General features: G+C 39.6%; 1 protein-coding gene across 1 annotated transcript in view; it reads left to right on the top strand.

Annotated features, from left to right (window-relative positions):
- Positions 1 to 26,236, top strand: part of KDM1B (lysine demethylase 1B) — a 28,495-nt gene extending 2,259 nt beyond the window's left edge. The window contains exons 3-22 of the mRNA XM_054163990.1: positions 478 to 580; positions 1,684 to 1,808; positions 3,157 to 3,246; positions 4,077 to 4,188; positions 4,933 to 5,049; positions 6,072 to 6,110; positions 7,184 to 7,388; positions 7,643 to 7,827; positions 8,706 to 8,882; positions 10,484 to 10,558; positions 11,520 to 11,657; positions 13,134 to 13,305; positions 14,714 to 14,841; positions 16,671 to 16,802; positions 17,225 to 17,299; positions 18,090 to 18,206; positions 20,500 to 20,625; positions 22,067 to 22,189; positions 24,071 to 24,223; positions 25,231 to 26,236. Coding sequence (XP_054019965.1) covers positions 491 to 580; positions 1,684 to 1,808; positions 3,157 to 3,246; positions 4,077 to 4,188; positions 4,933 to 5,049; positions 6,072 to 6,110; positions 7,184 to 7,388; positions 7,643 to 7,827; positions 8,706 to 8,882; positions 10,484 to 10,558; positions 11,520 to 11,657; positions 13,134 to 13,305; positions 14,714 to 14,841; positions 16,671 to 16,802; positions 17,225 to 17,299; positions 18,090 to 18,206; positions 20,500 to 20,625; positions 22,067 to 22,189; positions 24,071 to 24,223; positions 25,231 to 25,314 — 2,463 coding nt within the window. The 5' untranslated portion in view covers positions 478 to 490 and the 3' untranslated portion in view covers positions 25,315 to 26,236. The remainder of the gene's footprint in view (positions 1 to 477; positions 581 to 1,683; positions 1,809 to 3,156; positions 3,247 to 4,076; positions 4,189 to 4,932; positions 5,050 to 6,071; positions 6,111 to 7,183; positions 7,389 to 7,642; positions 7,828 to 8,705; positions 8,883 to 10,483; positions 10,559 to 11,519; positions 11,658 to 13,133; positions 13,306 to 14,713; positions 14,842 to 16,670; positions 16,803 to 17,224; positions 17,300 to 18,089; positions 18,207 to 20,499; positions 20,626 to 22,066; positions 22,190 to 24,070; positions 24,224 to 25,230) is intronic.
- The last annotated feature ends 989 nt before the right edge of the window (positions 26,237 to 27,225 follow it).

Genomic DNA, 27,225 nt, shown 5'->3' with positions numbered 1-27,225 from the left:
ATTGATCTCAAACATCAGTACTCTGTTTGGAAAAGTGCTTTACTGTGCAAATCTCTTGCTACCAATAAATCAGTAGTTAGCAGGATGTGTGTTACTCAGAGTGGTATTTCAGTGCTTGCTTTATGAGCCAGTGTCTGTTCACTTGGCCAACCAAATTCCAGTCCACGTCTTCACATAATGCAGATCAGATTATTGAAATCCAGGGTTTGCTGATCTGGAACAGCCTGTCAAGATGTACTCAAGGATCTAATCTTAACTCCAAATTTAGTTTAAAATAGTAGTATTGTTCCTTTCCCATAATACTTTATTTTCTTTTTCCTCCTGTGTTAATAGTCAAGCTAAAGATACTCTTGCATAGGTAACTCTGACAAAAGCAGTGTTATGAGTGGCTGTCCTGCCCAGGTGATTAGACAGCTCTGCAGAGTCAAGCAATGTAAATTTTTTTCTTTAACTGCTGCCCACTCTTTTTTTTTGCAGATCTAATAATACAATGTCAACTGGAAGGCTACGAACGAAAAAAAAGGCATGTTCTTCAGACCAGTCTCCAGACAACCTTCCCCTGAGGAGTTCTGGAAGACAGGTATTTATAATAACTTAAATACACATTAATTTGGTATTTTCTATTTTCTGTTGACATCTATAAAGAAAGTGGACTTCATTGTGGATAAATTAGGGATTTGGGTTCTCATCCAGAGAGAGGGAGAATTAATTAATTCTGTGAATAAGTAGACATAGTGTCTCACTTGTGAACAATATTCAGAAAAGAAATGCTCAGCATAACCTGTAAATACTCGAGGTGTTAAAAACACAGCCCTAGGTTTCACAGAATCATAGAATGGTTTGTGTTGGAAGGGACCTCCAGAGATCATCTTGTCCAACCTCCTCTGCAATTAGCAGGGGCATCCTCCACTAGATCAGGTTGCCCAGAGCCTTGTTGAGGCTCACCTTGAGTATCTCCAGGGATGGGACCTCAACTACCTCCCTGGGCAACCTGTTCCAGTGTTCCACCAACCTCATGGGTAAGAATTTCTTCCTCACAGCCAATCTAAATCTGCTCTTCTCTAGTTTGAAACCATCGTCCCTCATCCTATCACTATAGCCAAAGCTGTCTGCCTATCCAGACTGAGGTCTAAACCAACAGGATACACTGTACCTTTGAGGCCCAGAACAGACATTTGATATACAGCTTTGTATCTGGTGTCCAACAAAAGCCCTCAGCCTACCATAATGTTTTATTTGAGGCACAGATAAGATTGCCCCTAATTAATAAGTATGTGAAGAAGAAATTGTCTTTTTCTGAAGGAGAAAGAGAGTGAGGCTTGACTCATTAGCATGTGATGAAGCTTAAAATACAATTTAAACTGGAAGCTTTGCTTATAATTTCTTCAATGGCATCATTAGGCTAAAGCAGGACATTTTTAGCTTTAAATGATATTTCCAGCTTCTACTGGGTGTTTTGGGGTTTTTCTGTTGGCTTTTTTGTTTCATTTTTTTTTTTAGAGAAACTGACCTACTTTGACAGCTGTTTTGTGCTGCATCTATTTCACAATGGGTAGAGAAATGTTCATTAGTACCGTTTTAACCACTTTATACTACCCACACGCTGCAAAACTGTCAGAGTGCCATTTTGTGGAAGATGCTTTTGTGCCACTGCTGGTCAGATTTCAGCTATTTTTTTATTAGGTGAAGAAGAAAGCAGCTGAAGCAGCAGATGATGATGATGAAGCATCAGAGAAGAAATACAGGAAGTGCGAAAAAGCTGGATGCACTGCAACTTGTCCTGTTTGCTTTGCCAGTGCAGCTGAAAGGTTTGTTTCTTTTCATTTGCATTTTCCGTGGGCTTTTGTAAACTTTCAGCTGAAGTTTAGGATCCTAACTCTATTCACAAAAGTAGAGGGAGAATCGAGAGGTATTAATATGAAGCCCAAGATGCCAGGAAAGTGTCACAAGTTACTCCTGTTGCAGTTAACTTTCTACCGTGCAAGCTGCTATTTCAGAGAGAGAATATCTTTAGAACATGCTTGCTTATATTATTAATGGTGTCTGCTGGAACACGCCTTGCTTCTGTGAATCTGAGAGTGTATTAGTGTAATCTGAGGAAGCTGAACTTGCTTTCAAGATGGAAAATGAAACCATTTACTGCTGAAAGTCTGTATCACTCTTAAGTTGGAAGGCTCTGCAGTCCCAAGGGGAGATTCTGATCTTGAAATTTTAAGTCTTGGGAGACAGTTGTACTTATGTGAACTCTTTGTTCTTGAGTTGTTTGTGACTTTCTTGCACTTGCAAAAGTCCTGACCGTGGCAGTACTGAATGAGTGGATACTGGCAAGGTGTATCTATAATAAGCAACATGTTAGACTTCATTATGCAGTAATTATGTAGCATTGCTCCTTCTCTGGTTAAGTGAGAAAAACTTTCCTTGTTTTATTTATTTTCCAGTGATATGAAATAACTCCTTCTACTCCTTCCACCCTCCCAAGTACATACTTTCAAGATTATTTGAGATGAGACCACTTAATGGCTAGCAATTTCAATAAGTAGCTTAGGTCGTTGCTTTTTACCTCATGCATTTATCTTGAACCATTTAATTGAGTTTAATGAGAGTTTTGTAAGTGAAGAGTGATTGCTTTTTCTGATGAATATAATCTTTGCTAATGGATGTTTTCCCACCCCTGCACTAATATCAGAGCAAAATGGAACTGAAGGAACTCTTAAGTTCCTATGGAGAGAGACTGTGGCTTCTTGCACATTTGCAAAAGGCTTAGTGTGTCACAAAATATGCTGTAAGAGCAAATGTATTAGATGTTCAGGAAATGCCTGGTTAAAATGAACTAAAGATAGGCCATTGTTGACCATTGTTAGTGGGAGGTCGCTGGAAGCCAGACCTAGTACAAAACTGCACATTGTGTACATTTTGCCTCTTTTGCATCTGGTGTTGCTTAGTTTGGAAACTGGAAATAAAGTTTGACACAATTGAAATGATCTTATTGTTATTTGTATGACTGTAGTGCCTTGTGCAAGTCAGCCTTCATGAATGTAACATAAAGGCCTGGCTTGTCCTGAGTATTTTTGCACATTCTAGAATGTCCTCCTGTCAAGAGGAAGATTTCTTTCCTAAATGTATCATAAAGCTATTTCTATGTCTCCTGCATTACAGATGTGCTAAAAATGGGTATACATCTCGATGGTATCATCTTTCCTGTGGAGAACACTTCTGCAATGAATGTTTTGACCACTATTACCGAAGGTAGATTTGCCAATTACAGTTGCGCCTTTTCAGCACTTACTAAAATTTGGCAGTTACTGTAACTGTTGAAACATTGTGTACTTGAACATATTACAAAGACTTGTCCTCTGTGCTTTCTCTGTTCAAAGTGAAGCTTAGATATTGGTGCTAAACATGCAGGCATTGCGTGGACTAATCATCAACTTAAAATATAGCAGCGACAATAAAACTGGTTACTTTAAGGCAGGCTGGTTTGTGTGCACAGTTATTCTGAAGCTTTTGTCTTTGTTAAAGCATCAAAAAATTGTAAGTGATAACAACATTTTTAGGTAAATCTGATTTCATTTATAAAGCAAATTCACTTTACGGTGTAAGTTCCGGACACCTTGACTCCCTGTAACATCTGATCAGTGAGCAGATTTAACTCTTATAGTTTGATGATACTGAAGACTCTGGGCAGGCTCACAGAGTGCTTTCAGCTCCAAGTTCCTTCCCATTTGAGTGGAGTTGAATCCAGCCAGCTCTGCTAAGACTTTTGGGCACTTACGTGCTCAGCAATATTTCTGACTCAGTCCAGGCCTGATTCCAGAAAGCACATGATCGAAAGGCCAGAGTGGTCAGGATGCAATTTTTTGCTATCATAACAACCATGACTTTCTCCTTTTTTTTTTTTTCTTTCTTTTTTTTTTCTTTCTTTTTTTTTTTTTAAATAGAAAAAATATAGGACTCTCTACAGCCTTATTTCTCTGTCCTGATATAAAATACTCAATTTTTAGAGTTACTGCTGTTGTTTGATTTATACTAGATATTCAATTTTCTGTCTCCTTACTGTTTTCTTTTCTCCTTCTTAGCCATAAAGATGGTTATGACAAATACACTGCCTGGAAAAGGATTTGGACAAGTAATGGCAAAAGTGAGCCCAGTCCCAAAGCCTTCATGGCTGATCAACAGCTTCCTTACTGGGTAAGTTGAAAGGCAATTTAATAGGGTGCATTTCAGTATGATGTTCTGATGTGAATTTCTGATGTTGTGTACTCAAACAACAGGTCAGCTAAGATTTTGAGGGTGTTTTCTAGTATTAGCGGACTATGAAAAGCATAAAAATAATAACTCTGATCAGATCCTCCATGGCTGCAGACCTTCTCTACACTCTGCCAAGAACCACCTTCTGTTGCTTTTTAGTGTAGCAGCCGCCAAGATGTGTGATTGTTCAGGTAGAATAGGATGTCAGTGGGGAAAAGGGAGCATGCCAGCTACAGGAAAGTATGAGCGTGAAAAAGACTTCCCAAACAGATTTTGTATTTCCCTGGTAAGGAGAGCAGGAAAGACTGGAATGGAACAAAGTGTGTTGTCGGTGATGGTGGTGGGGTCTTTTTTTGTGGTTGTTATTTTTGAAGTGGTGAACAGTGTGGTTCTGCAGCAATGCTTGCAAAACCCTCTGAAGACCGTAGCAACTGGCTGGTGAATTAATTTTGAAGTTAGGTTCTGTGGAGAAATTAATTATTACAGGAGGTGGATACAAGGTTTCTGTATACCAAATGTCTTACTTACGACCTGAGGATTACATGAGAACAACTTTAATAACTATATTTGTCAACTTCCTCACATCTCACTGCTTTCTAACTGCTCAGTTAGGCTTCATTAGTTTTATCTGGAGTTGAACAGCAACAACAACAAGTAAAAACACGTTTGTTTTTTCACTGGTAGGTGCAGTGCACAAAGCCAGACTGTGGTAAATGGCGTCAGCTGACAAAGGAAATCCAGCTGACACCACAAATAGCAAAGATCTACAGATGTGGTATGAAACTGAACAATTCCACCAAGGTAACAGAAGAGTTTTGTTCATAGCGAAACTGACAAGGTTATATTTCTGTTTGCAGACATTAATTTCTTATTCCCTGCTCAATGCTTCAAAATTACTATTTTTTTTGTCAAAATGGTTCTCTGATGGCCTGCACTGTGAGAGGCCTACCTGCTCTTTGGAGTTTTTGTTTCCAGAATGGAACTGTAGAGAAAGAAGTATCTGGAATATCTTTGCACAGTCAATTGTAAAATCCTCCCTTCTGAAGCTATGGAAACACTATCAGCATGCACAACATAGACACCAAAATGATTATTTTGGTTGTGTTTGGCCATACTTCATTATTAAGGAAAGCCTTTGAAAAGCTCAATGAGCTTTTATTCATTCCTAGCAAGTCTGCCATGAGGCTTTACATGAAAACTTGCAGCTTTGGCATGAAGATACCCCCTGAAATTTGAAACAGTCCTTACAGTGTCATAGAATCTATACAGTTTTAAAGACAGAACATGAAAATACTGATCATATGAAAATCAGAAGGATGGGAATTTAATCTTGAAGCTTCATGATAAACATACTTTTAAACTAAAAGAGAAACTTTATTTTTTTTTAAAAGAAAATAGTCTAGACCAGAAAAGTCTGTCTGGAAAATATGGGATATTTCCAGATTTTTTTCCCTATAAAATTACTTTTAAAAAAAATAATTAAAAAATTAAAATAAAATGTTTGTTTCAGTGTTCCACTCAATTTCATGGAATACAATTTATATTTTAATGTCTGGTCAGTAGAAACTGCCATAACAGATGAGAAACATTGTTCTGGGATGTTTTTGCTTTACAGCATGTTGTGGTTTTTAACTGTGTATTTCTCTACTATTTATTTGTACCAATATGATCACCTCTGCTTCAGAAGGCCAAGACTAACACATTTTTCAGGTGTTTTTTTTTAAGTATAAAGGACTACACCCATAGGTAAACTGTTTCATTTTATATTTACTTTTTGTAGTACAGCTTAAGAATACCCCTGATACTATTCCCTTTTCTTTCAGAGTGAGGGCTCAGACCAGTGTTCCATGCCTGAGGACTTGGTGAGTAGTGGCTGTTCCTCCTCATTTGTCCTAGAATATGAAAGCAGTTTTAAAGTACATGTATTTCTTTCTTTTTCTTGGTCCTTTGGCACTTAAGTCAGTATTTATGCATTTTGCTCAGGAAACTGTCAGAAACTATTTGCAACAGAGCCTAAGATCTTCTACTTTCTCATCTTTTACCTCTTTTCCCTTACCGTACCATTGCTTGCAGGTGGTTTGTGGTCTCTGAGTTGTGGCCTGTGATTCAAGGTTTACTCCTAATTTCTGATCAGGCAAAACTGTATTCACTCACTAACTTTCAAATAAAATTCCCCATCCTAAGATTTCCCTGTCTTTTAGGTGGTTTGTCTCTTAAGTCAAGCTAGTCTCCTCTTTTTGAAGACTGAGAGAACATCAAAATGTGCTCTCTCTCTCTCCTCTCCTTCGTAACACAAAACTAGATCTGATGTATGTCGGTGTTTCAGTGGGTTTATGGGCCTGTAACCCTGCATTTCAGACTTAGTATGATCTGTGTTCAAGAAGCCAATGTTGACAAGCGTACCTGAGGCACCTCTACCCCAGGAAGCATGTTCCAGCTTATTGTTGACTCTTGCAGAAGCTTTGTGGTTTTGTTTCCTTATTGCATGTTTGATTTGTAAATTACGGATGAATCATCGGCATTTGTTAGGGTTTTAGAAGGTTTTTGATGGGGATAGCAGACTGAATTAAATTGATCAGGTAGACTGTTCCAAGTGCAGATTTCTGGAAGCATAAACAACTGTAAAGACTTTATAAAAGGGCCTGATAAGGCATAGATGTGTTGACATGGCATGTCTCATCTGTTTGTTTTCGACATGGGTGTGGAGTTTGTGAAGTCTCTGAGGAAGATAGGAAAGCTACAGGTTTTCTGTGTCAGGCTGAGGAAGGGGAAAGAGGGAGAGAAAATGTCTTTATGACTTGCAATTCTGAGATTGCTACTTCTAGTGCTTTTTGATCTCAGTTTTGGAGGGAGGGGGGAATTGGTTCATTTTCCATTTTCAAAGTACTGACGTGTTCTCTTCTCCCCTCTTTCCTTCACTTCTCCGCTTGGCCAGAGAGTGGCTGAAGTTTCAGACCATTGGTGGTACTCCATGCTCATACTCCCTCCTTTGCTGAAAGACAGTGTGGCAGCTCCCTTTCTAGCTGCATATTATCCAGACTGCGTGGGCATGAGTCCATCCTGTACCAGCACTAATCGGTTACCTGGGGAATCCAACCTTGTGAAGTTAGAGCACTTAAAGAGCGTGCCTAATTTGACTGGTAAGGGCCATCTGCAGGGCTCTGTTGCTTAAATAGGTGTGATAGATTTTGTCTTATAACTGAGGTTATAAGGCACTTAATGCTCCTGATTCAGAAATAGTTGTTTAGTTCTCAGCACTAATAACATTCTGAAGATGGCTGGAGAGCTTCATGATGTGTTCATCTGTGTGAGGTCAATGGGATTGTTTCGGAGGGAAAAGGACGTGATGAAGATATGATGGAATATGACTGGTTCCTGGTGTGTCTTTGTTCAGTTGCAGGCATGAACAAGTATTTCCAGCCTTTTTACCAGCCCAATGAATGTGGGAAAGCACTTTGTGTGAGGCCAGATGTCATGGAACTGGATGAGCTCTATGAGTTCCCAGAATATTCACGAGACCCTACCATGTACTTGGCTTTGAGAAACCTGATTTTGGCTCTGTGGTACACAAACTGCAAGGTAAAAGATGATGACAGTTAATTTGCTTGTTTACAAATAATAGGTACTTTTTTGGGATGTGGATTCTCTTCTTAGACATCTCTCTATGGTCCAGAGAAATTACTTGCATCATTTTGAAATCCAGTTCAAGACTGGCTGTTGGTTTGGGGCTTTTGGGGGGGTTGATTTTGTGTGTGTGTGTGTTTGTTTTGTTGTTGGGTTTTTTGATGTTTGTTTCTTAATCCCTAGGAGCTTTTTTGCAGTAAAATACAAAAGCTCTAAAAACCTTAAATCTCTACTGAGCCTTCCCAGCTATTAACTTTTAAAGAGATGCTTGAACATTTCCAAACAGTTTTTGTGGGTGCTTTATGATTAATATTTTCCTTTTATATGACTGTTGGACAGGGAAGTGATTGGCTTTTTACTTAGGCTAAGTCTATGACACCACCTTTAATGGAATTGCTGGAATTTCACATACTGAAGCTTTTAGATGCTGATGCCTATTTACATGAAGGTTTTAGATATGAATCTTATTTGAAATGCCATTTTGAAATGGGTTTTACTGGAATGTCATTGTGACCACTGCCAACAGGCAGATACATTTTGCAGTCAGGGATGTGTTTCAATACCATTCCTGTACTAATGGAGCACACCACAGAGTATGCAAGAGAATCTTCTAGACTCAGTTGCTTTTGTTCCATGTTAATCTACCAGGTTACCTTACTGTGTAAAGCTGGCTAGCAAGAAACTTCCACAAAACTTGTCTCTAAAATACTCTAAGAAGCCTGATTCATGATTAATTTTTACTGCCTGGATTATAGTTTAAATTTGATGTAAACCTATGAAACCCTTGAGTATTAGAAAGTCAACACTATGTATTCTTTGTTTCTGGTTTGCAGGAGGCTCTTACCCCTCAAAAATGTGTCCATCACATCATTGTTCGGGGGCTTGTGCGTATTCGCTGTGTGCAGGAAATGGAGAGGATACTTTATTTTATGACAAGGAAAGGGCTAATTAATACAGGGATTTTATCAGTCAGTCCTGACCAGTATCTTCTTCCTAAAGAATACCACAATGTAAGTTGCTGTAATAATTCCTATGTTATTAGTGCTATAAAAATACATGGCACATGGCTTTTTGTTTGTTTGTTTGTTTGTTCTGTATTTTTTGCTCTTTACCTATAATTCCAACCATTCATGTAACAAGTACATGCAAAAGCAAACATATGTTTTTCACCTGGTTCTGGAACCCCTATTGTCAGTTCTGGAAACCCTATTACAACAAAGATACAGACAGAATCACAGAATCACCAAGGTTGGAAGAGACCTCAAAGATCACCGAGTCCAACCTGTCACCACAGACCTCATGACTAAACCATGGCACCAAGTGCCACGTCCAATCCCCTTTTGAACACCTCCAGGGATGGTGACTCCACCACCTCCCTGGGCAGCCCATTCCAATGGCTAACAACTCTCTCAGTGAAGAACTTTCTGCTGGAACATGTCCAGAGAAGGGCGACAAGGATGATCAGAGGGCTGAGTTGGGATTGTTCAGTTCGGATAAGAGAAGGCTCTGAGAAGACCTTGTTGTGGCCTTCCAATATCTGAAGGAGGCCTACAAGAAAGCTGGTGAGGGACTTTCTAGGGTGTTGGTTAGTGACAGGAATAGGGAAAATGGATCCAAGACAGAGGAGCGGAGATTTAGATTAAATGTTAGGAAGAAGTTCTTCACCATGAGGGTGGTGAGACACTGCAACAGGTTGCCCAGGGAGGTGATGGACGCCCCATCCCTAGATGTTTTTAAGGCTAGGCTGGATGTGGCTCTGGGCAACCTGATCTAGTGGAGGGTGTCCCTGCCCATGGCGGGGGGTTGGAACTAGATGATCTTGTGGTTCCCTTCCAACCCTAACAGTTCTGTGGTTCTCCTCTGCCTCCGATGGTTATGTGAACTACAGACACGGGACTCTTCCCACCAAGGTTTTTATAGGAATCTATAAATTGAGTTTTAAGGATTTGCATTTCCTGTGAGCTTTTCAGATGGATGGGAACTGTGTGAAAAATCCACAATACACTTAGGTTCTTGTCATGGCTTAACTGTATTACAGCTCTTCTTCCATAGGTGAGGCAACTCCTATTTTGGTTTGTAAGAACTATGATTAAAGGGTCCATATTTATGACTAGCAATTTGCTCAACAGCATACAGAACTGCTGTTCTGTATCAAATTACAGTACTCTGTAATGGAATACCTCTCAGAAATTGTAAGTTAATTTATGTTTGCAAAGTGTATTTTTATATATATATATGTTTAATTTATAAAATAGTTTTTATCGGTCAATCCAATCTGTGACTGAAATCAGTACAAGGTAAGTATGTTTCTTGCCAGGCAACTTCAATTAGATTTTGCTACTTGGCTGATAACTTCATCTGTTTCTGTTAAAAGATATTGAGACAGTTGTTTTCAAAGCCCTTAAACATTGTAACTATTTTCACAGCCACAACTGATCTTTTCTCTGTATTAAATGCCCTATCATCATTAAGTTATCACTGGTTACTTTAGAGGGCAAGAGAGCCTAGAATTCTGAAACCTCAATATTAGCAAGAACAATAGGTGTGCAGTGATAATTCCTGGATCAGTTCTAACTATTTATATTTATTGCAATGTTTCATTGTTTTTTAGAAATCTGTCATTATTGTTGGGGCAGGTGCAGCAGGGTTAGCAGCAGCTCGACAACTGCACAACTTTGGAGTTAAGGTAAGAGGCTTTACAGTACATCAGTAAAATAAAACAACCCAGGCTTCCCCTGCTTTGAAATTGTTTTTCATCAGAATGAAAAAATAAAAGTTACATTCTTGATACAAACATTTCTGTATCCTAACTAATTTGCAGTATCTGGGGATTTACTGGCTAAATCTGCTGTTTAAAACCAGCATTTTCTTGCCAACAAAGCATGCAGTGGGTATTTTATGTAGACTTGGGTTGGGAGGATAGGAGAGTCATGGATATGCAATGGGACTGTTGATGATGATGATGGCTGTTTAAATGGGATTAAATTTTCTTCTGTCTGTTCCCTTGACTGTACTTACTTGTTGCTAATTAAAACCAAGCAAATCACACGTGTTTCCCTTTTCCCTCATGTTTATCATGGACAGTGTGGTCTCAGTATTTATAAGTTGACATAATTTTACATATCTGAATATTCTGAATAAAATCAGTGACTCTCACACCTGAAGTGTTTTCAGGGCTGATGTTTAAGGAAATGAATGGGCATCTGACCTTCCAGATTGAAATATTTATATGCAGATATATATGTAGATATTTATATGGCCCATTACCTCATTCAGTGGTTGCCAAATAGCAAATGTCAGTGCAGCCTTCCCATACCTCAAGTCTCATGGAAAAGCTATCCTGCAGTAAAATACATAAACACCAACTGCTATGGCATATAAAAATATATATGTGAAAAAAAACCCCAACATACACATAACACTGTTGCTTTCTACTATTCTGGAGAGATGGAGTTTGTCTAAAAAGCAAAAGATAACATAAGTAATTAAGGGTTAGCATACTCCGACACCCATCTAGTCTAGTATTTCTCTGCCTGTGACAAGTTGTGGATGCTGAAGGGGGGATGTATGAATGGTGGAAATACATGAGAATGGGGTTTCCTTGGAATGTCCCAGAAACAAATTTACCAAGCTGCATTGCATCATAGGTCATTGTCTTAGAAGCTAAAGACAGAATCGGTGGCCGAGTGTGGGATGATAAGACATTCAGCGGAGTCACGGTTGGAAGAGGCGCACAAATTGTCAACGGATGTGTCAACAACCCAGTGGCACTAATGTGTGAGCAAGTGGGTTCCCTGCAGTGGTCATGTATTATCACTAGTGAAAAACTGTTGTTAAAGCCAGGTTTGGGTGGCTGGATAAGGGTGGGAGATCTTTTTCATGACATGATTATAACAGTGTTCTGCATTGCAAGTAAATTCCAAGTTGCTTTTATATCTGATAATTGTTGGGGACAGAGAAGAGCTGTAGAATGGTTTGGGGCACCTTATGTGAATAAAAGCAAAGTGACCTTGGCTTCAGAACAAGAAGAAACTACTTTTTCCCTCCCTCCTTTTCTGGAGACAGTAGTGTAAAAAGTCCCTAGCAGACTTCCTAAGAGCCCAGAAAAGCTTTACTGTGGGAGGAGATGGCTATGTCGTCGTAACACATACTTCTGCGATGAATTTGTCTTTGCTCAGCCTCTGTATTTCTAGTTCAATTCTGCACAAGTTAAGATGAATGTGTCTAACAACAACTGATGCAAACACACTGCAGTTTGATTTATTAATTCATTTGTTGGTTTGGTTTGGGTTTTTTTAGGCAGGAAGCTGAATTTCTCCAAGTGGAACCTCAGTATGGATTTTGTTCAGAGGCATGCAAATCCAGCCCATGCTGCATTAACTGTTTAGTGCTCTATAGTGCCATGAAGACTTTTAATTTTTATTTTTTTTTTAGTAATATTTTAGTTATGAGGTGAGGAGCAATGATTTCTGAATACACCTTGGGTGCCCATCCCTTTGTGGTCATTTGATGTCATCTCTCATTCAAAGTGCAGCTGTCTCATGGGAAGAAATCTGCAGTGGTGGCCGACAGCCTAGTGAGATGTGTGGATATGTGAAAAGGCACTGGAGTGTACCCTGAGTAACAAGGCCCTAGGAAGAAGTCAGCACTGCATTTGTGCTGTTTTCTCTAGAATGACTCTACAGAACTTAAATCTGATTTAGCTCTGTTGTGTGTTCAATGCAAGTTGCACAAGCAGAGCAAGATCCTAGGTTTAATTACCGATTACTTATTTGCTTGTTTGGTCATAGAATCAGCAGTAACAGGCAAGCAACATCCTATCAACTCCTGAATGCAGGGAACTGTTTGGGTATTGGGCACCAGAAAATTGTAGAAAAGAACTGATGTTAATGGTGATTTAGAGAATAAAGTGAGGTAGAAATGAAGGAGACTGGTTCATCATGTTCGATTACCAGACCAAACATCTTTATACTAGCCTCTGGCTTGATAGGAAAGTTGGAGAAGAGGTTTCTGGGAATTCCTGATAAAGGACAGAATAGTGGGAGAAAAATACTAGACAATTAATGGACAATTAATGGTATTCCAGTTTTAGGAGAATGAGAGTTTTAGTTAATCTAATTGTTTAAAGTCATGGATGTTTTTTAAAGTGGCATCACTTAAATCCGAGATTAAGGGCTTCACCTTACTTGAAATAACATTAAGCAGTCTAGGCACTGTAGTTTTACCATACTTAAAAAGCAATAAAATGTTTTTTTCTTAAGCTTGGCATTAAAATGCACAAACTAGGGGAGAAATGTGACTTGATCCAGGAAGGTGGAAGGATAACAGATCCCACTATTGATAAACGTATGGACTTTCATTTCAATGCCATCCTAGATGTCGTCTCTGAGTGGAGAAAAGATAAAACCCAGCATCAGGATGTTCCTCTTGGTGGTAAGTGGGAGATACGTAGCAAAGTGAAGATGTTGGCTCTGTTCATGTTCTATTAAATTGGCTGTTACATGGGACTTTTTTAGAAGTGTATGACCGTAGGTCTGACCTTAAATGTAACAGTGATAGCCTGGCTCCAAGGACATAAAAAGGGAGATTGACTGCTGTATGCACACAGGCCAAAATGTCTCTTGTAACTTTTAAGAAAGCCCTGTTCAAAAGCTTTTACAATACTGTGTGACTTCTTATGTGGTATCTTGTTTTCATGAGGTAGCTTTTCAGTGTAACCAGTGTTGTCACTCACTAGCAATTCAAATGACTTGCATCTTGATAAAGGCAGCTATAGCTAGTCATAACTCTCACACTTTTTGACTAATCTGCCTTAAAAAGAGCCTGATCAAAGCCTTGTGGTGGCAAGAATAGTCCCATCTCCATTGGTAACACCTCCCACCACATTTACAGCATGCAAGCACATTCAAGAACAACAACAAAAAATCTGCTTAGAATGCCTGCTTCCCAGAGCCTTTCAGGGTGGATTCTGAACACAAAATTAGCAACTCCTAAGTTCTGCATTGAATTCTGGATAAAAATTCTCAGATCTTTTGGTTCTGTAAAGGTTAAGCAGGACTTGTTTGCAAAGATTCTCCATTATCTTGAAGTGTTTTTCCCTTGAGGTATTTTCAGCTGCATGTTGAGAGCAGCCCTGTGGTGAAGGACTTGGGGGTGCTGGTGAGTCAAAGAAAACCCGAACATGAGCCAGCAACGTGAGCTTGCAGCCCCGAATGCCAGTTGCCCTGTGTGGCCAGCAGGTCCAGGGAAATGATTCTCCCCACTGTACTCTTGTGAGACTCCATCTGTAGACTGTGTCCAGCTCTGGGGCCCCCAGCATAAGACAGATGTGGATATGCTAGAGCAGGTCCAGAGGAAGGTCACCAAGATTATCAGGGGGCTGAAGCACCTTCCCCATGAGAGAGTTGAGGTTGTTCATCCTGGAGAAAAGAAGGCTCTGGGGAGACCTTGCAGTACTTAAAGGGGGCCTGCAAGGAAGATGGGGAGGGATATCTGGGAGTGCAGTGATAGGACAAGGGATAATGGTTTTAAACTGAAAGAGGAAAAACTTAGATTGGATATTAGGAAGAAATTCTTCACAGTGAGGGTGGTGAGACACTGGAACAGGTTGCACAGGTAAGTTGTGGATGCCCTTTCCCTGGAAGTGTTCAAAGCCAGGTTGGATGGGGCTTTGAGTAACGTGAACTAGTGGAAGGTGACTCTGCCCATTGCAGGGTGGGGGTTGGATCTTCAAAGTCCCTTCCAACCCACACAGTTCTACGATAGCCAAACAATTAATTTCTCTGATGTCTTAGCCAGCCAATATGTGATATATTCTCATTTTAAACATATTCTTTCACAGAAAAAATACAAGAGATCTATAAAGCCTTTATTCAGGAGTCTGGTATCCAGTTCAGTGAACTGGAAGAAAAAGTCCTACAGTTCCATCTGAGTAATTTGGAGTATGCTTGTGGCAGCAATCTCTCTCAGGTGAGTTTTGACAGCTGTGTTCTGAAGTGGTTGAGCTTCACAGAACATAGGTTTGGAAGTAACACTGAGAAGCCATCTGATCCAACCCGTGGCCCCAGAGGAAGAATCAGCTATCCCTAAACTGCTATTCTTGAAAAGCAGAGACAGAGTCTGCAGTGCTGCCTTAGGGAACCTGATTGGAGTTCATGACATGGTTCTAGTGAGATCCTCTTTAACAGGCAACATTGAGAGTAGATGGTTAAGTGGAGTAAGGCATTTTGCTGATGTGCTGGGTAGTAGGATTCACAGGAGAATTACACTTCCTCTGATGTTGTGTGTGACTTCCTCTTCTCAATTCTGTGTTTGAAACTGGAGATACTTCTCTGTCTTGCTAAGTATCTTGAGAATAATTACATTTAACTTCTGAAGTGTTTCAACAGTCTGTCAAAGGGCCCCAGTTCACCACTCCTAGGTATTCTCTTGACTGTGTGGTACTTGGATTTCCTCGTAACTTCAGTTTTTAACCAAGCAGGTTCAGGAAATATCAATTGTGATATTGTTTGCAGTGCATTGTTTACTCAGTCCTGTTGCTTGGGTTAAAGGTGTTTAGGGTTAATTGTACTACAGTAGTGGGACAGATGGGTTGATATGTGCAGATGCACAAATCCCATATGAATTGAGAAGCACACAAGAACATGAAAAAATCTGCATGATGATGCTATACCAGGGTGGTCAATGGAAAGTGTTTTGATATGTCAAGTTTCACACTTCATGAGCACACAGGAAAAATCAGAAAACTCAGAAAGATGTTAAAATCTATCTTACCTTCAATTTTAAAACTAAAACATGGAGCAAATGCAACTGCAGCGGTAGAAGTTGGCATCTGAAAAGCAGTGTGAGACTGGCTTCAGGTTTTTCCACTGCTAAAAAGGATTCCTTAGTGCAAAATCACTATTGCACTAAGTACAAGTTTGCAGGGGTGGGGGGCAAAAGGTCAGTGAAAGATACCATGGAAGAACCTTCAAAGCAACAGAAAAATTCCTCTGAGATTTTTTTGGTGTCTTCTTTTCCCCTTCATGCTGGGAAATAAAACATTTCCATTTTTATTTGAAGTAAAGGCTGTAAAGTTTGATCTCTTTGCTAGAGTCAGAAAACTAAATACACTGCAGTCCACCTGAATTTTTGTGCTGCTTTCCTTGTTTTCTTTAACAAGCAGAACTATAAATCACCTGCTACTGACCAACCTATGTTAGGACATTTCTTAATCCAGCCATTCCTGTGTTGGGGCTGCTCAGCCTGATGAAAAGAAGACTCTAGGGAGACATTATAGCAGCCTTCTAGTATGTGAAAGGGGCCCTAGAAGAAAGCTGGGAAGGGACTTTTTACAAGGGCTTGTTGTGATATGATGAGAGGGAATGGATTAAGCTTGAGGAGGATAGATTTAGACTGGATATTAGGAAGACATTTCTTACAGTAAGGGTGGTGAGACACTGGTACCGGTTTCCCACGGAGATCATGGATGCCCCCTCCCTGGAGGTCTTCAAGGCCAGGTTGGACAGTGCCTTGAGCAACCAGGTCTAATGGAAGATGTTCCTGCCCATGGCCGGGGGTTTGCAATTAGCTGATCTTTAAGATCCCTTCCAATCCAAACCGTTCTATGCTTCCATATTATCTAGTGGCCTGGGGTAAATAAGCCATTTACTTTTGTCAGCCCTGCCATATATTCTGGTGATACCCTTCCTTTTTCCAGCTGTGATGAGAATTAGGGTGGCTGCTTCTAAACTGTGGAACTTCAGCTAATACTCATGTCACCTCACCAGCAGAGACAGCTGATTATGTTCTGTTCACAGGTATCTGCACGCTCATGGGACCACAACGAATTTTTTGCTCAGTTTGCTGGAGATCACACTCTTCTAACTGTGGGATATTCTACTTTGATTGATAAACTGGCAGAAGGGCTGGACATCCGGCTGAATTTCCCAGTGAGTCTGGAAAATGTTGATGCAGGTGTCTTAGCTTGCTTGGAAGCACCCAATTGTATCTTTGTATTCTTTTGGGACCAGGCACATCTGTGCCTGTGATTATTTCAACTTGTCTTAAGAACTTAGAGAGGACAACTTCAGCATTTCTGGAAATCTTTTTTTAGGCCTATCAGTACTTAAATATTATTATGAGCTTATAGTTTAGAATCGTGATGATTTTTCCTTACTAGTTTGTATGTTGTTTTTCTTTCAGCATTTCCCTGGAAATATGTGTTGTTCAATTTCTTGTTTTCAGACTGGTGCTCTGCATATTAGATATTCTTGTCTGAATTTGCATTGCAGTATAGTGTATATATATAGTATATGTGTAGTATATATATATAGTATGTGTGTAGTATAATCTTCAGTTTGTCTTTCAATAGGTACAGAGTATTGACTACTCTGGTGAAGAAGTACAGGTCACGACTACAGATGGAACAGTGTGGACAACACAAAAGGTATCAACTACTCTCCAAGATTAAGGATTTCAGGGAACACACAAACAGTGACCACAGTACATTTCCTTTTTGTAGTTTTCATTTTTTTTCCTTCCTTAGAAGACTGTTTAGTCCAATTTCTCCCCAATCAAAGATGAAAGATTGTCTTGTGACCTGTATTTGGATGTCCTAGAGCCTACTTTTTGTTGACCATGCTTGAGTTTTGAGTACCAGTTGATTTGAAGAACTAAGCACCATAAATATAGTACAAAAATTGTGGAGCAAATAGGTCTTTATCTGGCCTTTGAACTAACAGTTATGATTTATGGTTTCATTTCCTGCTTAACTTTACCCCAGTTAGCATGTGAATCTGCCCAGAATTGTTCCCTTTAGTATGCAGGACTCCATAGAATCACAGAATGTTATGGGTTGGAATATCATCTCTTTTGAACCCCCCTGGTAGAGCAGGATCACCTAGAGTGAAACATCCAGGTGGGTTCTGAATGCCTCTAGAGATGGAGGGTCCACAATCTTTTTACAGGAGGTACTACAATTAGTAGCATGGTTAACCATTCTGATGCAAGCAATAAACAGACTACAACTTCAAACCCGTGAACGGCAGGATCTGTTCTCGCCTGAATGTAAGGCATCTTTCCCCTTACTTGGAAGTAAACCCAGACACTATTCTAGAGATGTCTGGTGAGTATGATGCTGCATCCTACAATAATCCAAGACAGCTGAGAGGATGCTGTGAGGGTTAAGTGCAGTATTCAGCCTTTGCTGCTGTTGTGACTGTAATTATTTCTTCCAGGTTTTAGTGACCGTACCACTGGCTCTTCTTCAGAGAAACACCATTCAGTTCAATCCTCCACTGTCAGAAAAAAAAATCAAAGCCATTAACAGTTTGGGAGCAGGAGTCATTGAGAAGGTAAGTGAATTCAGATTGTATTTCATTTTCTCTTCCTAGAAACATTGGCTGCTTGGTCCTTGCTCCTTTTGCTGTGTATTTCTCAGGATTTATTATGTATTACTTGTATAGAGCAGCCCAGAAGAGCAAAATGTGATTGACTATCACATGGATTTATGTCAGCTTCATTGAGGGCCCATCTTAAACACCTCTGTGCAAATCCACAAAGCACGGGGAATAAACAGGAGGAGTTAAGAGATGTGTGAATGCCTGGAGGACTCAAGAGCCATGTCAGGAAGATGTGATGGGATGGCTCTCATGGCTGATGCATTGCAGTGGAAGGATATAAGCTCTTTAAGAAGGACAGATGGGAGATGAGGAGAGGGTATTGCTCTCTATGTCAGTGACCAGCTGGAGTGCATGGAGCACCACTTGCAGTCAACTGAGAGCTTATGGGTCAGGGATAAAAGGAGGACTGGGACAGGTGACACTACAGATGGGAGCAGCTTCATGTTCTCAAGACCTGGTACTCATGGGGTACTTGAACCACCCTGATGGAGGGTGGTTGGAGGGACAACACAGCAAGGCATAAACAATCCAGGAGGTTCCTACAACGTGTTTATGATCACTTCCTTCTCAAAGTGATAGAGCAACCAACAAGGAGGGGATGGTGGTTCCCCAGCATGTGATGAGATGCAGCGACCATGAAATGGTGGAGTTCAAGATCCTTAGAACAGTGAAGAGGGTGCACAGCAAGCTTGCTACCCTTGACTTCAGGAGAGCAGGCTTTAGCCTCTTCAGGGATCTGCTTATTAGAGTACCATGGGATAAAGCCTTGGAGGGAAGAGGGTCCCAAGAAAGCTGGTTAATATTTAAGGATCACCATCTCCAAGCTCAGGAGCAGCACATCTCAGGAAAGAGGAAGTGAAGTAAAAATCTCAGGCTGGTGTGGCACTCCTGAACAAACTCAAACACAAAAAGGAAGCCTACAGAGGATAGAAGCAAGGACAAGTAGAGGAATATAGAGCCATTGTCTGAGCAGCTAGGGATCAGGTTAGGTAAGCTATAGTCCTGATAGAATTAAATATGGCCAGGGACATAAAGAGACAACAAAAGCTTCTATAGATACAAGAGCAATGAAAGGAAGACTACAGAAAATCTGAGCCCTCTCCAGAAGGAATCAGGAGACCTGGTTACATGGGCTATGGAAAAGTGAATTTTTTTGCCTCAGTCTTCAACAAGTGCTCCAGCCATGTCATTCAAGCCACAGAACAGAAAGGCAGAGACTGGAAGAATGAACTGCCTGCTGTAGAGGATCAAGTCTGAGACCATCTAAGGAACATGAAGATGCATAAGTCCATGGGACTCCATGAGATGCATCTTTGGGTCCTGAGGGAACTGATGGATGAAGTGGTTAAGCCACTATCCATCATATTGAGAAGTTATGGCAGTCTGGTGAAGTTGGTACTGAATTGAAAAGGAGAAATAAACCCCAAATTTTTAACAAGGGAATAAAGGAAGACCCAGAGAAGTACAGGCCTATCAGCCTCACCTCTGTGCTCAGCAAGGGAGTTGGAACTAGACTGTCTTTAAGGTCTCTTCCAACCCAAACCATTCAATGTGTTTCTGTTTCTTAGATTTGCAACTTGACAGGTTTTTAAAAGAAAATGTTCACAGAATCACTTCACAGTTCAAGTATTTTGTGCCTAATATTGAGTAAGCCTTCATGGCAATCTTAGATCTCCCAAAATTCTAGTGGTGTGCTTATTCTGGGTCCTTTCAACCTAATAATTGAATAAATTATTTCAGAAGAATACTGCAGTTTGTGTATCTGACCACTGCACAATCTCCTACCCTTACCCTTTCCCAATGCAACAAGAGAGCCCCTCCTGAAAAAATCCCCAGTAAGATGTGTGCATAGAACAAAAGATAACAGAAATAATGCCAGAAACAGGAATATAGCAGTGTTGGAATTTAAAGCTATGATTCAGAAACCATACAGAGGTCATCAATCATGAAGGCTTATATGATAGGTTTATAAAAAAAGCTGCTGAATTTCTCTGGCATTTTTGACCATGAATTCCACTCTGAGTTTGATGTGCATTTGCAATTTGTGAGACTAGCACTTTTTTCTCCCCTCCTTGTTGCCTTCAGAGAACACAGCCATGTATTCTCTGTTGAGACTCTCTCATAGAAATGCCTGTCTTGAGTGGAAAAGGGAGAAATAATTAGAAGAACGTCTAGCGTATCCAATTAAGAGTTTTGTGGTAATGAAATGCTTTAATTGCATCTCTCTCTCTCTCTCTCTCTCCAGATTGCCTTGCAGTTTCCTTACAGATTTTGGGACAGTAAAATTCAAGGAGCTGATTTTTTTGGTCATGTTCCACTCAACTCCAGCCAACATGGCCTCTTCAGTGTTTTCTATGACATGGATCCAGAGGTAGTGTATGCTAGCTGTATTCTCTGTTGGCCCTTCAGAAATTCAGTTTGGAATCCAGGTGCAGTAATTAGTGAATAACAAAAGCTGCTTTTTTTCCTCTCCACTTCCACAACTATTGGAAGTGGAAGCAGTGTTATTTACCAAGAAAAACCTGACTAATAGTCAGTTGTGTTAAATGGGAACATTTGGATACAAAATAATATAAAATTCAATGCTTGTTTCCCCTCTCAAACTATCTTGAAAAGAAGCCTGTAATACCTGACTACAGATGTACTAATATGGGAAAAACTCTACCAGTCACTTCCAGTTTAGGACTTCTGTTTAAATCAGCCAAAAATCCTGTTAAAAGATCATGCTGTTTTATTAACACTTCGTGGCTTGCACTAGCCTGAATAACTTCATGGAATGGCAGAACAGAAGGTAAAGGCTAGGTTTTATATGAAACTAAGGTGTGTAGGCCGAGTCCCAAACTCCTGAATTTTAAAACAAATCCAAGCCAGTGCACTGATATCATGTTTCTCTCACTGCCAGTTCCAAGCAGACATTTCACTTATTTTTACCTTACCTTTCCATGTTTTTACAACAACTGCTGTTTATAACTCAGCAACAATTAAGACATTCTGTAGCTTTATGGCTCACTCCAAAAGGAAACCATCCTGAGAAGACTCTGCCTTGTCACTACACTATCTGTATACAACTTTCCTTTAAAAAACATTTCTTTTCAAGACTTCTAAGCTCATTCTCCATGAGGGTCACTGTGTGCTTTGCAGAGACACTACATCTAATTTTTAATTTGCTTGATAGCTATTATCTACTAGCTACCAGAATAATTGCCTCATATAAACAACACAGGGAGAGTTCTTTAAAGGAATTGAGCACTCCTATGCTATTCTGTAGCCACCACTTCATTTTTGGAACTTCTGCATGGGAGCAGATTTCTTCTACTTCAAGGAAATATCAGGAGAACTGAGCTTTAATCTTGTGTGCCAAAATCTGCTGGTAAGAACTGGTATTGGCCTAATCCAAAACATAAGTATTTAAACAGATTGTCTTTGCTACCAGCTTGTGAAATTGGAGTACAGTTCAGGAGGAATTTTGGCATGGAACTGGAGCTTAAGAGGTCTGTCACAAAGAATAATATTCTAAGTGTCAAATAATTTGGTGCAGCCTTTAAATAAGTAGATAGTAAGTGTTCAGTTAAGTCAGGAAGTTGTAAGAAGAGCTGGCTAACAGATCTGTGAGCAAGACATCAGAGGACATTAGTAATTTAAACATACTGTAGAATACGCATCCTTTATTCTAAGGAATCAAACCCACTTTCCTCTAGAACAAAAGTTGTTTTGCAGATGAAATTCTCTTTGTCAGTAGCATTTAAAAAGGACTCTTACTTAACCACCTAGTAATTTCTAAATGATCTCATCTGTTCATGTCTTGGTTTTAGAACAAACAAAGCATTTTAATGTCAGTGGTCACTGGAGATGCTGTGACAACTATTAAGAATTTAGATGATAAACAAGTACTGCAACAGTGTATGACTGTACTTCGAGAGCTGTTTAAGGAGCAGGTAAGAGAAGCCTCTTTTACAGAGAGATGAATTAATCTGTCAACAGAGGTAAAAGCTTTTTTGATTGCATTACTTCACGATGTACAGGAAAACCTTTAGACACTCTCTCTTGTCAGTTTGTGTGCTTCCTTTGAGATACACAATGTTTGGTCTCATGAAAACTGTAATAGACATATCTCTAGGTCTGTCTGAAAGAAAATGGTAATGAACTGAAAACAGAAATAAACTATCGTCCTTTAAAGTGCTTTTAGAAAGGAAAATTAATTTAAACCAGTACTTAAGAAGTGTTTTTGTGTTACCTGCCTAATTTAGCTGTCACTTTTTCCAGATGTGGGGCTTTCAGGGCTTTGTTTTGGTCATCACTACTTTCCATACAGGATAAACGCTTCAAGCTCAATGAGTTTGATTATGGTTTCCCCCTTATGTAAAAAGCAACTAAAATAACAACGCTCCCAAACAAAACCAAATGGATCCATTACACTTTTAATGAGAATCAACCCTTCCTCAGTTGTCTTGGTATGGAGGTACAAGCAAAATGATCTGTCAAGGGCCCTACATCCTGACTGTAAAAAACTACAGAAAAATGTCTACCTTTATTCCTTCCACTAAAAACTCATAGGAAAAATCAGAGAATGCTGGGGCAAGCAGAAGATTATGACTTAACAATGTTGTTTGCATTCCACTCTATAGTTAATGCCTTAGTTACTTCGAGCAGGTAGACCCCAAGGAAAGCTCATTGTTCATGGGTGATCCCTCTCTAGTTTCACTGATGGTTCAGATCTTAGGATTAATGATCTTGGGAAAACTTTGGCATCTGAAGGATTGACTTTTCCCAGAAAACATGCTTTTGGGAATGACTTTACAGGTACCAGAATCATGTGCAATATAAGTCCACATAACTGTTATCTTGATCTCATGAAAATGTAGAAGCAAACAACAGGTCTTTTGTTTCCACCTTAGTCCAGAAAAGTGATTTTCATATCTGTCTTTGTGGTTTAGAGCAGTTGTAAATTTCAGTCACCTGACAACAATGCAGCAGGGTTTTCAAAGATAAGATAGCTTTCAGCAGTGCACCAGAACTTCTGAGATGTCCATGACACTTGTCATATTTGGCTAGCCATTGTCTTGATTGCTTGAGATTTAGTCTCTCAAGGGCTACCTGAATGGAGTAGGTTCCTTGTAGATAGTAAATGCTGTGTAAGAGGCAATCAGGGGTGCTTCTCTTTACCCATCACCCATTTACTCCTCAAGAGTAAGAGAGCTGACTGGGCCTTCATATAATTGTTATCCTGGCTCTTTTTGGCAAGATTGTGCCAGGTACTCCAGAGAGTCTTATCCTATCTGATATATTAGGCTGGGGCTTGGTTTGGATGGCTGGCCTTCAGCTTTATCTGACATTGTGGACAAGCCTTGTGCTCTCTGCAGCTCACCTGTTTTATACAGCCAGATAATTTTTGTCAGAATTGTCACCAGACAAAGGCTAGAGCCAATAACCATCACTTCTCTGCTTAAACATGCCCAAAACATGCCCAGACTGGACCCTGCATGGGCTCTGTGCCTGGCAGGACATGTGGCTTGGGAGAAGGGCCCACGTGAAATCCACTGATCAACAGGCCTGGGAAGGGGAGGGATCTCTTCTCTGGTTGCCTTTATCTCAGCCTCTCTGTTTCCCCCCATCTCATCTTTGCAGGGGTGGGGAAGAGTTTTGGGTGCACTACCATAGTATAATGAAGAAAATCAGAACTGAATTCTGGAATGTGATGTAATTTGTATCATAGTAATGCTACATACTCTAAAGATTGCAAGAAACTCTTTATGAGACAAAGCTATGCAACTATGAGCTTTTCTTTGCAGTGCGTAACTTCTACTTTGATTTTGCAGGAGGTTCCTGACCCAGTGAAGTTCTTTGTGACTCGATGGAGCCAAGACCCTTGGCTCCAGATGGCATATAGTTTTGTGAAAACAGGGGGCAGCGGTGAAGCTTATGACATTATAGCTGAAGACATACAAGGAAAAATTTTTTTTGCTGGTGAGGTAAGTATCTTTGTTACTGCTGATGAAATATATTGAGGAGCTACTTCTTATGAAAGATTGTCTTTTGCCAACCAGCGCCATGCCATGCCTTGGTTTAGTAGTCATGAGGTCTTGGGTGACAGGTTGGACTTGATGATCTTTGAGGTCTTTCCCAACCTTATTGATTCTGTGATTCTATGCCACAGAGTCCTCTTTATTTGTATTATTATTTGGCATGAAAAGGCTGCCAGAACATAGAATTGTTTTGGCTGGGAAAGACCTTTAAGGTCATTGATTTCAACCATTAACTAACTCTATCAAAACTGGTGATAACCCATGCATGTCCCTTATCCCCACATCTATGCATCTTTTAAACTCTTCCAAGGACACCTCCACTCTTTTAAATGAGCCTCCCTGGCAGCCTGTTCCAGTGTCTTCTCAGAAGCCTTTTAATGAAGGAGTGTTTTGTAATATCCAACCTAAATCTCCCCTGGTCCAAGTTGAGGCCCTTTTCTCTTATCCTATCATTTGCTACTATGAAGAAGAGACCAATATCCACCTCATTACAACCTCCTTTCAGGTGGTTGTAGAGACTGAGAAGGTCTCCCCTCAGGTATTTCAGGCCAGAGGTGAGTGGCATAACCAATAACATGACAAGGCTATATAATCCACTTCAATTTTCAGTCAAATTATCTTTCTGTTACTCTGTTTGGGGGTAACAGCAAATGCACACTGCTGATGCTATAGGGAGGTTCTACACTGGAATAAAACTCAACTGCCCCACTAATGTGCAGGTGGCAAAACAGAGTCCTAATTTTGTTACTTGTCTTGCTTGCAAATTCCAAAGTTGCTAAAAGTCTCAAATGTTTCCTTCCAAACATTAAGTTTTCCATGGCTTTTAAAAACGCATACCAAACATATGCCTAAAGAAAACAAACATGATTTTATGAACTGAAATTCTGTCTAATAGGTTCAGAAATAACTAAACAACCTTTTTTTTTGGTCTCTTTTTTTTGTTTTAAATACAGGCCACCAATAGGCACTTTCCTCAAACGGTCACAGGAGCTTACCTGAGTGGGGTGCGAGAAGCAAGCAAAATAGCATCCTTTTAAGTACCAAACTTTTGTGTTTATAGAGCTGTTTTTACTTGTTTTCTGTGGGTAAAACTATCTTCTAGTTTCCTATTGCTGCCTTTCTCCTAATTGGTACGTACACAGTATATGGTACCTGAAGATAAAATCTTCATTTTCCTTTTCCTCTTCCTCCCCAACCCCTCTTTTTTGAGCCCTGATGATACATATTGTTGGGAATTTTTTTTTTCCAGCTAAAGTAATACTAGCAAGAGTGACGTTGGAGTCCCTGGCCGTAGCTTAACTAACTGAACTTTTGAGAGTCCTCTTCTGTATGGCTCAAGTCACGCTATTATAAACCTTCATTTCAGAAGGTCAGATTAAAACAAGACTAAGTGAACATACAGCATTAAAAATGCTGGCAGTTAGTAATGATGATGATGGGAATTTTCCACTAACTGTGCTTCTCAGGTTGATTATGTTCATAGGAGTTCAAACTTTCTCCCAAAAGCCTGAATAGCCTAGAGAAACTCTGGGATTACTGTAGGAAGGAATTCAAGTATCATTCTTTCCACATGCAATCAATAGCCTTTTCTATAGTCTTTTTCATATTCTTAGTCTTCACCTGATACTGGAGTATCAGGTTTGTTTAAATCAGAGGGCTGGAACAGTTTACAGTGCAATCATAGAAACATTATTGTAGCTAACAAAAACTTGAAATTTTTTACATTAATTTAAAAACCTTTGAAATATTTTCTCTGCTACCTATTCAGAGAAATTCTTGTTACCGGAATGGGCTAAGTTTAGATTTGCTTAGTGTTTCTGATAATATAGAAACAGAACACCTTAAAAATACTATATTTCTAAGATTGTTTGGGAAACAAACTTCCAAAGTCATTTGGGCTACATAGAGGAAGTATCTTACTGGTAGGAGTGCACAGCACTGGGGGAAGGACTCGAGGTTCTTAACAGCTCGTTCAGCTTTCATGTTTAAAAAAGTGAAGATGAATGAGGTAAAACACTTTTATGAAGGGCTGAAAGAAGGTAGCTTGCACTTTGACTTCAAGTTTCCCTGTTTTCTTTCTTTTGTTATTAAAGTATTATTAAAAACAACTCGAGGGAATAGTTCAGTAAGGGCTAAGCATCTATCTAATAACTTTTCCATGGAACAGGGAAGAAAAAACCATTTTTCAGTAGAACTAAGACAGGCACAACCAGGATATGTTGTAATACTGTTCCATTTAAAATGGTATCAAGAAAAAAAGAAACCTAACTTTTAGATCTCTCCCCCCACACATTCCCTATAATTTTACTGCAGACTTAATGATTTACTGGAAGGAAAATAAACATGTAATCTCCACCCTCCCCCCCCACCCCCTTCTCATGGATAGGCTTTTTAAAAGCAAAAATCTCTTCATTTAAGAATGACACAACAGTTTTTTGTTAGTTACAGTGCTAGTTTCCACACAGCTGTATCAACCAAACCAAACCAACAAGCAACCTTAAGAAAAATCCTACTGAATAAATGCAGTAGTTCTTTTTAAACACCTAATATTTCGGTTCTCAAGTAGCTATGATATTGTTAAATACCTTTATTTAATCACTAATTCACAAGGTGAAGATGTTTATATAACTAGATTTTTTTCAGATATATATTCTGTTCTGCTTCTTAAAGCTAAATTATATAAATGAATAGGAAAAGTGTAACTGTTCCTAATTTTCCTCTACATAAATGCTAGTATGTACAGTTTTAAGGTATTTCCAAGTATTGTAATTTAAAGGCTGCAAGAATCAAGACAAAAACCTCTGATAAAAGATGATCAGGCATCAGATTTTGGTTTTGGTAATCTTTTGCACTTTGCTGATTTCAGGTGTTATAGGCTAACTTAGATCATAACTAGGAACGATTGAGAGCTGTGTATGTTTAAATTCCACATTTCCTTGCCAGTTTAT

This window comes from Dryobates pubescens, chromosome 9, assembly GCF_014839835.1.
Source record: "Dryobates pubescens isolate bDryPub1 chromosome 9, bDryPub1.pri, whole genome shotgun sequence".
NCBI classification, from domain to species: Eukaryota; Metazoa; Chordata; class Aves; order Piciformes; family Picidae; genus Dryobates; species Dryobates pubescens.
This window is presented reverse-complemented; position numbering and strand designations above follow the sequence as displayed.